The sequence below is a fragment of the Electrona antarctica genome, assembly GCF_951216825.1.
Source record: "Electrona antarctica genome assembly, chromosome: 16".
In the NCBI taxonomy this organism is placed as follows: domain Eukaryota; kingdom Metazoa; phylum Chordata; class Actinopteri; order Myctophiformes; family Myctophidae; genus Electrona; species Electrona antarctica.
In genome coordinates this window covers 25,219,769-25,229,697 of record NC_136797.1, presented here as the reverse complement: position 1 = coordinate 25,229,697, position 9,929 = coordinate 25,219,769, and the positions used below count along the sequence as shown (strand labels likewise).

The 9,929-nt window shown below is 44.8% G+C and overlaps 1 protein-coding gene across 1 annotated transcript in view; it reads left to right on the top strand.

Annotated features, from left to right (window-relative positions):
- The window catches only part of LOC306939363 (uncharacterized protein), a gene marked incomplete at its 5' end in the record, with an annotated part of 73,015 nt that extends 63,838 nt beyond the window's left edge, over positions 1-9,177 (top strand). Inside the window, 8 exons of the mRNA XM_079523950.1 lie at positions 248-415; positions 1,134-1,307; positions 3,302-3,391; positions 3,528-3,611; positions 3,916-4,034; positions 6,162-6,270; positions 7,108-7,271; positions 8,909-9,177. Coding sequence (XP_079380076.1) covers positions 248-415; positions 1,134-1,307; positions 3,302-3,391; positions 3,528-3,611; positions 3,916-4,034; positions 6,162-6,270; positions 7,108-7,271; positions 8,909-9,017 — 1,017 coding nt within the window. The 3' untranslated portion in view covers positions 9,018-9,177. The remainder of the gene's footprint in view (positions 1-247; positions 416-1,133; positions 1,308-3,301; positions 3,392-3,527; positions 3,612-3,915; positions 4,035-6,161; positions 6,271-7,107; positions 7,272-8,908) is intronic.
- Positions 9,178-9,929: the final 752 nt, after the last annotated feature.

Here is a 9,929-nt window from a genome sequence, read left to right as displayed (position 1 = left end):
CCAGCTAGGAGAGGCCTTGCAGGCCTCCACCCAGGCAGGGTTAGGGTGAGTGAACTCAGGGGTAAAGTCTCTGTTGTTCCTCCAGCTAGGAGAGGCCTTGCAGGCCTCCACCCAGGCAGGGTTAGGGTTAGTGAACTCAGGGGTAAAGTCTCTGTTGTTCCTCCAGCTAGGAGAGGCCTTGCAGGCCTCCACCCAGGCAGGGTTAGGGTTAGTGAACTCAGGGGTAAAGTCTCTGTTGTTCCTCCAGCTAGGAGAGGCCTTGCAGGCCTCCACCCAGGCAGGGGCAGAGCTGAGTCTGCAGCAGAAGCTCCGCGACGACGCCCAGACCAGGTTGGAGGAGATTGAAGAGTCCCTGATGGAGAAAGACCAGGAGCTGCTGAGGCTCCAGGGAGTCGTCACCAGACTGCAGGAAGAGGTGAGGATATTACTATCGAGCCGATAAGACCTGAGGCCGATCATCAGGGGGTCACCAACATAGATTTTCTGTTTTACACACCATTATAATGTTCTTATTTTGATCATAAGACCTACAGTACTTACTGAATGTCAAGTCTCCAGATTTTATTCAGAATATGTATGACAATTATTTACTACGACACTAGGGCACATTAGGAGTCCAACTAGCACTAGTGGTTCTCAAATGTTTTATTTGCAAAGACCCCCTTAACTCTGAGAGTGTTCAAATGGAACTACGGGTCCATTTGGTTCCATTTTAACACTCATGTGTTTCCGGTAATATTTTTGTGCACTCATTTTGTATGTCTGTGGCAAAAATGCAATGTTGACAAAAATGTCCACCACAAGCCAACATGGCGATGATGACCCCTGACGATCCTACAAAAGCCTTCTCAAACCTTTTTGAGTGCCAGGGTTCCCCCGAGAAGAGAAGTGTTGTGTTGTTCAAAAAATGTTCAAAAAATATGTACAGTGCAAGCTTGCAGCGCGGCACGACGTGACGTGGAGGAGCAGTGACCTGGAGGAGCTTCGTACAGGCTTCCGGCGCGGCACAAATCGACTCGCTATGCAAGCTGCCTTGTACATCTGCCATTTTTAAATGGCCAACGCAAAAGTCATTGGCACGTCAACACTCAAGACTAGAAATGCGTCTTTAATGTTTATGTGTGTCTTGTCAGGTGTCTGAGAAGCTGAGCGACAAGGAGAGGACCTTGGAGGAGGAGATCCAGCTCAGAGAGCGCATTCAGCTGCAGTGGAAGCAAGCCGACAGAACCGTAGATGACCTGCACATGGAGCTGCAGACAGTCAACCAGGCTAAAGACGACCTGAGTAAACAGGTTAAACAGGCACAGGTAATACTACTACTGATACTAGTGCTACTACGAATACAACAAGTAAGACGCGCGAACGCGGGAAGCGAACGCAGCTCGTAAATTGCAATAACAACAATTAGAATAAATAACGTACTTTTTAAGGTATTTTTAAGTTCTCTTTTTTTTAATTTTTTAATTTTGTAATTTTTTTTTAAGTTAAGTTAAGTTTTTTTGAGTTACAGCTGCGCCCTCTGGTGGCGGGCGGGTGGTGTTACAGTGTGACACACACAGACAGACATGTTCTGCTAGGTCTCATAGTTCACTGCTCACTGCGTTCGCAACTACTACTACTGATACTGGTATTTTGGGAGGTTGAAGACCAAGCGTGCGGCGGCATTCAGCTGATCCAGAACTGGATCTTCAACCCGAAATCTTTGCGTTCCCTTCACTTGGCTTCCGGTTTTCCGCCTACGCTCAGTTCAGAACACTGAACACAGGCAGGCAATCAAAGGCATGGCACCCCCCCCATACCGTCAAGATACGATCCACCCCTACTCCCCTTCCCACTCAGTTGGCTCAGCCATCACAGAATGTCTGTCCTGGCCAACACTACAAAAGCCGCTCCTGCCTCCCCCAAACAGTGAAATGAACTCTGACCTTTCCCCCTGCAGTCAGGGCTGCAGACTCACTCCCCATGTTCCACCAGAGTCTGAAAGCTCACCACTTCCCTAGCACTCCTTCACCCACTAGCACTCCCTTAATCCTTGTATCACTCCTTGTCGACGTTTTCTAGCTATACAATGCATGCCATGTTGGTTATTTGTTCACATCTTATTTAGAGAGACATGCAATCTCTGCTGTCTGTTTGACCAGCAGTGACCACAAATGCTGAGCATGTTAATGGATAGAATGTTGCTTAGAAGGTCTTTGAAGGATTTCATTATTTTACTTACTGAACCTGACCATTTACCCTATTGTTGACTCAGGGTTTATGACATTTAGCCCGATCTTACACTCTGGATAAGAGCGTCTGATGTGTGCCTAAATTGTAAATGGATACTACTACTGTTTTTACTACTACTAGTACTGATACTACCACTATTTATATGACTACTACTACTACCAGTACTCTCCTACTACTACAAGGCACGGCACGTTATTTCATGTGTATAGCACATTTCAACAACAATTCAAAGTGATTTCCATTGCTTCAGACCAAAAGCACACAGGCCCCCCCGTTCACACGGGGATGAACTTAAAATGAATCGGTGAATCAGTTGGTCGTGGTCATCAGAATTTAAGGTTAATGTGGTATTAATTATGCTAATCCTTCCAAGCAGTGTTGTACTAATTCCATAACCTCATGAATAAATAATGTTAATGTAGCCATTTCTAAAGACAGTTAATCTGTCCCCTTTCAACATAACCTTGTATTCTCACAACAAGAGGACAGGGATGAGTCACAATGCACCTCTACGCAGAAGTTATTTAATATATTAGGAGAGACAGACAGTAGGAAAGCCGAGAGACAGTGTAGGAGAGACAGACAGTAGGAAAGCTGAGAGGGAGACAGTGTAGGAGAGACAGACCGTAATAAAGATGAGAGGGTGACAGTGTATAGGAGAGACATACCGTAATAAAGCTGAGAGGGTGACAGTGTATAGGAGAGACATACCGTAATAAAGCTGAGAGGGTGACAGTGTATAGGAGAGACAGACCGTAATAAAGCTGAGAGGGAGACAGTGTATAGGAGAGACATACCGTAATAAAGCTGAGAGGGTGACAGTGTATAGGAGAGACAGACCGTAATAAAGCTGAGAGGGTGACAGTGTATAGGAGAGACAGACCGTAATAAAGCTGAGAGGGAGACAGTGTAGGAGAGACAGACAGTAGGAAAGCTGAGAGAGACAGCTTAGGAGAGACAGACGGTAGGAAAGCTGAGAGGGAGTGTAGGAGAAACAGGGAGACAAGTAAGAAGTGTTTATTTAGGCATTGGTGGATTCCTCTGTGTTCAATGTGTGTGTCCTTTTCAGGAGAAAATGATTGATCTTGAAAGTGAAGTGGAGGAGCTTCATGACAGTGAGCAGAGATGGGCCAGTAAACACAAAAGATCTATTGAACAGGTGAATTGTTGATTAAAATAAAATAAAAATGATGATGATGACGCAAGATTTGCTCCTGACACTTGACAATGTACAATGTGTACAATTCTGGTGATTCATCGACTGACTATTGTTATGTATGACTTGTTGATTTCAGACTGAACAGTTACAGTTGAAGCTGATTCAGGAGAAGGATCTCAATGAACAGCTGGACTGTGAGAAAGTCATACTGGAGAGACAGGTACGCAGTCTACGCACACACTGTGTGTGTGTGTGTGTGTGTGTGTGCGTGTGCGTGTGCGTGTGCGTGTGTGTGTGCGCGTGCGTGCGTGCGTGCGTGCGTGCGCGGACTGCAACTCTGAGAGCGTACAGATAAAACCAAATAGACATACGACGTAGTGTACACTTGGTTCTATTTTCTACACTCTCAGAATTAGGATTTTATATTATAGATTGTCTCAAATGGTGGTGGTGGGGGGGGGGGGGATTCTTGACATTATAAAGTTTGATAACCACTGTGTCCATCTGGTCACCCCCGTGCACAGATCCGTGAGTTGCGTGTGGAGGTGGACGAGCTCCAGACGTCCAGGGTCCAGGAGGACGTGATCTCCAGGACGGAGAGCAGAGTCAAGGAGCTGGAGAACGTCCTCCGCACTGAGGAGAGGTGGGTGATCGTCTCCATAACCTAGTCTCCATAACGTAGTCTCCATAACGTAGTCTCCATAACGTAGTCTCCATAATGGCAGGGCAGCCAGGCAGAGTAGAGTGTCTCAGTCCTGCCCCCTTTCATGACCACGACAGGCCCGCAAAAGAATTTCACATTCATTTTTCCCATAGACGTTTCAAAAAGTATTTATTTAAAGACCTTTTAAAGGACCACTTCACCACTTTTCAACCTATCTTCATATAATAGGTCCTCACTAATAATCATGATAAAATGGCACGATTCTTTTCTACTCAGTCTGTGTCTCATATGAGGGCTGTGGGCAGTTTAGAAACTGTCTTCCAGTGACATCATCATTAGGCAGATTTTTTTTTAAACAAGATCTTTTTACAAAAATGTTTAGATTTTCATTATCGTGAGAACGATGGCTTCCATTTTCGCATTGCAACTTTTCAGGACTAGAAAGCCTGCAGTTCCTATTAGCTTGTATTCCCCATCGATGATGTCACTGGAAGACGGTTTCTGAACTGCCCACAGCCCTCTTATGAGACACAGACCGAGTAGAAAAAATTTGCGCCATTTTTTCATGATTATTAGTGAGGACCTATTATATGAAGATAGGTTGAAAAGTGGTGAAGTGGTCCTTTAAGCCTCGGACAAAGCCAACTCTTGTTGTGACAAATCATGACCAGAAACACAATGTTTTGGGCCGATCAAATAAGTAGAAAGAAGAAAAACAAAAACAAAAAGTGTTGTACCCTTTCCTTTTTTTCTTCTTTCTAATTATATGATCGGTCCAAAATGTTGTGTTTATTGTCATGATTTGTCACAATAGTTGGCTTTGTTCGAGGCTTAAAAGGTCTTTAAATAAACACTATGGGGAAAATGAATGGGGAATTATTTTCCGGGCCTGTCGTTGTCATGAAAGGGGGCAGGACTGAGACGCCCTATATGTACAAAACCCATGTTTGTGAGTTTAATGATCCGACAAGGACTGATATACACATGATGATGATGAGGGCTGATTACACATGAGATACAGCTGGGGAACACAAGAACATAATAGAACCAAAACAATTACAACAAAAACACAACATAGAAATAACAACACCTAGACAGGCAAAGTCTGTGACTGTGACACATTCATAACAAGCTCAGAACGTGTTGCATCTCGGAATATGCTACTAGTCCAGTGTAAAAGGTTGTTAAAGAGGAATATGGTGCTAGTCCAGTGTAAAAGGTTGTTAAAGAGGAATATGTTGCTAGTCCAGTGTAAAAGGTTGTTAAAGAGGGATATGGTGCTAGTCCAGTGTAAAAGGTTGTTAAAGAGGGATATGGTGCTATAGTCCAGTGTAAAAGGTTGTTAAAGAGGAATATGCTACTAGTCCAGTGTAAAAGGTTGTTAAAGAGGAATATGTTGCTAGTCCAGTGTAAAAGGTTGTTAAAGAGGGATATGGTGCTATAGTCCAGTGTAAAAGGTTGTTAAAGAGGGATATGGTGCTAGTCCAGTGTAAAAGGTTGTTAAAGAGGAATATGTTGCTAGTCCAGTGTAAAAGGTTGTTAAAGAGGAATATGGTGCTAGTCCAGTGTAAATGGTTGTTAAAGAGGAATATGGTGCTAGTCCAGTGTAAAAGGTTGTTAAAGAGGAATATGGTGCTAGTCCAGTGTAAATGGTTGTTAAAGAGGAATATGTTGCTAGTCCAGTGTAAAAGGTTGTTAAAGAGGAATATGGTGCTAGTCCAGTGTAAAAGGTTGTTAAAGAGGAATATGTTGCTAGTGCAGTGTAAAAGGTTGTTAAAGAGGAATATGGTGCTAGTCCAGTGTAAAAGGTTGTTAAAGAGGAATATGGTGCTAGTCCAGTGTAAAAGGTTGTTAAAGAGGAATATGGTGCTAGTCCAGTGTAAAAGGTTGTTAAAGAGGAATATGGTGCTAGTCCAGTGTAAAAGGTTGTTAAAGAGGAATATGTTGCTAGTCCAGTGTAAAAGGTTGTTAAAGAGGAATATGGTGCTAGTCCAGTGTAAATGGTTGTTAAAGAGGAATATGGTGCTAGTCCAGTGTAAAAGGTTGTTAAAGAGGAATATGGTGCTAGTCCAGTGTAAAAGGTTGTTAAAGAGAAGTGTATTTCAGGAACAAGGCCGCTCTGAACAACACCGTCAGCAAACTGGAGAGAAAGATTAATGAACTGTCTGACCAACTGGAGGAGGAACACAGGATATCTACTGAACAGAAAGACCTGGTAACGCACGCACGCACGCACACACGCACGCACGCAGCCACGCACGCACACACACACACACACACACACACACACACACACACACACACACACACACACACACACACACACACACACACACACACACACACACACACCATGTCATTATATACAGATTCTCACTAGAGGGCGATAGAGGACAGTTATAGATTTGTCTCACCAAAGCATAGTATTTTTCTCTTCATATGCACATTTCATAAGATGCAGATGCAGGTCCCTCTTCTTGGCTTACTCTGTTTAAAATCATGAACATTTGTGCAATTTTTTGAATTTATTAAAAAGGCCTTTTTTAATTCAATAAAGGCTTTCCTCGTGTTTAACTTTGAGTGCCCGGATCCTCTCTTTTTATCTAAGACTAAATATATTGACAATTGTATCAACAATTAACAAACTAGACTAAAACTTTAGGAAGGGACTAGTGGACCAGTACATAACACATATGATGTAAATTCTCCATCCATTGTCAATGGACGGACATCTACACTAATAGCTATGTTTCTATGTCAGTCGTTCTTCGATTTCTCAAAAATAGCAGACCTACAAGCTCGTAGCGCGCCACTCGGTGGCGCGCTATGAGCTTGTAGATCTGCTATTTTTCAATAGCTAAAGCATAACATAATGCTAGGGCTTGCGGCCCTCAAAAAACTAGACCCAACGCTAAAACATTCGGGGGTAAAATGTGACTAAAACCAAATGAAAACTATTCGAAGATACCATGACTGAAAAACTCTTAAATCAAAATGTCGCTGTCCAAATCAACCCTGGTGCTGTGCTGCGCTGTGCTCCGCTCCCACGCAGTTGACCCAGAGGATGCGCGCTCTGAAGCGGCAGCTGAACGAGGCCGAGGAGGAGACGAGCCGGAAGGAGGCCCAGTACAGACACACCCAGAGGGAGCTCTCTGAGGAGAGAGAGACGTCTGGGAGACTGCAGAGACAGCTACTGGACCAGCACCAACAGATGAAGTAAGATTTTTTTATTTTTTTTACCTGAGATCAGATTCTAAAAAAATGTCTTCTACATCCTGACAGTTTTCTGAAAAAGCTATGTTTCTATGTCAGTCGTTCTTTGATTTTTCAAAAATAGCAGACCTACAAGCTCGTAGCGCGCCACTCGGTGGCGCGCTATGAGCTTGTAGATCTGCTATTTTTCAATAGCCAAAGCATAACATAATGCTAACACCAAAAGGGGTTCCCGCCCAAAATGGGTTAATAGTTTTTCTCATGATTTTTTCACCTAGTGTCAATTATCTAATCCTAATGTCATCCTGGGCGCTACACTTCCTCTGCCAACCTGGGGGGGGGGGGGGCAGCAGACTGACCTCATGCTTCCTTCTATGCATGAGTAGTCTGATTGATTGATTGATTGAAATATTTATAACAGTTTGCAGAATTACAGTACATTTCAAGCACAAACTCAATACAAAGGATGTTAACAGTGTGTGGACGACCCAATTAAGCATTACACTTGTTTACAAGAAGGTCCACCATGTTCAATTCATCAAAACATTTAGAGACGTACAAATAGACACTTCTATATAGACATTAGACAAAGAACAGAACAGGAATTCATCATAATGGAGGTAAAAAGGGAAAAGAAACATATACAGTGAGGGAAAAAGGGGGGGGGGGGGATTCAGATTTTACGGGGGCCAGTTTCGAATTGCAGCCGTCCGTAGGTGCCCCTTGAGAGCGGTTTTGAAGGAGTCAAGGGATTCGCATGTCTTAATGACTGTTGGTAGGGCGTTCCACATTTTGGTGGCATAGGAGCGAAAATAATTTAGTCCCTTGTTTGTGCCGAATCTGGGTTGTACATTCGTTGTACTCCCTCTGGTGTTGTGGGTGTGGACTTCGTTAACATTAAGGAAGTATCTAGACAGGTATCTTGGTGGTGTATCGAATCTTGTGGACCAGACCCATTGCAAGATGCTGTACTCTGTCGTCGACCCTAAGCCATTCCAGCTTGTCAAAGTGGGCAGGGGTGAGGCGGGTTTGGGGGGTGAGGCCAAGTAGTAGTCCAAGCTGCTTCTTTTCACCTGAACAGGGAGAGTTTCCCCGGTTGGACGTAGCGCGTGGAACGAACACGTTATTCCGACCAGTTCCTTTCCCCTCCATCAGGCGCCCCGGCTGGCCAGGGGGAGGTATAGTTTAGAGACCAGGATTACTGCATGTTTTTTGCGAGGGTACCCACCCTAGGGGACACAGGGAGAACATTCAAACAGAAAGGCCCTTTCGCCATCGCACTGCGACGCGTTGAGAGCTTGTAGATCTGCTTTTTTTCGGGCGTGACCCCACACTCGTTCGCTACTGGAGATGCGGAGATGACATGGATTCCTAAACAAATTCTTTCACCGCAAAAATGCTGCGTTCAAGATCAGGAGAGTTCAGAAAAAATAAATTCTCGCGTTATGGCATGGAAAGGAGAGGGAGGGCATTTGCATTTCTTTCACCATAGTAAATGCTGCATTCATGGTCTGGATAGAGCAGTTGTTTTATACAGACGGGTAAAAGCCAAGGGCATGCGGGGGCTGAAGCCCCACCTTTGATGTCTATGTGTGCACGTGCCTGGCTTTAACGTTGTTTTTTGCTGGTCCTCTGTGCAGGCGTAAGGAGTCCGCCCTGATGAGGCAGACCCTGGACAACCTTCGTCTGGACCTGAGCGTGGACGAGGAGGACGACGACACGCTACAGCAGAACGCCGCCACGGTCTAAACGACACCTTCGCCTCCTTCCTGTCCACGCGCAGAGCAGAACACGTCCTGCGGTGTCCCTTCTCCGCTTGTGAAACGTACTCTTGTGTTTAGAAACAATGGCTCCATCTTCACGGGGGGGAGGGGGGGTACTGTCAAAGAGCCTGTCATTGCCGTCATTTAAGCCCAAACCACACCCAACGATTCCACCCCATTCGACTGGTATCATGTATTGAATCGGCGAAATCATCCGTTATCAGCACGTTTGAATGGTGCCAAAATGTCCATACTGGCATCCTTACTGTTCAGTATGTCATTATCTGCGATTGTAGCATTGTCATTATCACTGATGTCCTGATGGAGGCGCTTCGTGTCTGGTGGCCATGAGCTACGCTAGCCGAGCGAGTCGCCGTGCCAAGCGTTGCGAAGGCCACCAGACCCGACTCAGCGCCGTCCGAGTTACGTCCTGATAGGCAGAGAATAGTATATATTAGTAGTTCCATGCACCGACAATATTTGGAAATGACACGTCCACCAGGGGGAAACCTTGACCAGGCTATGTGGTGAGGATGCCAGTATGGACATTTTGGCACCATTCAAACATGCTGATAACGGATGATTTCACCGTTCCAATGCAGAGATAACGGTCGAATCCGCTGACGATTCTCCCTGCAACTCCTTGCAACCAACCACAAAGTGTCGAGAAGTGCACCAATGCTGACGGCATTGGTGAAAAATCGTTGCTGTCTGACACAAACCTCCATATTTCATGTTGTAATGTGTGTTTATATAAATGAATGCCCTATGTTATGCTTCATCGCATGACAGTGTCGTGCAAACGTAGCAAAATGTGCTGGTCTATAAGCGATCTCCACACTCAACAAACGTGCCACAATCGTGACGCGCTGTGAGCGCGCAGATCGCCTATTTCCGC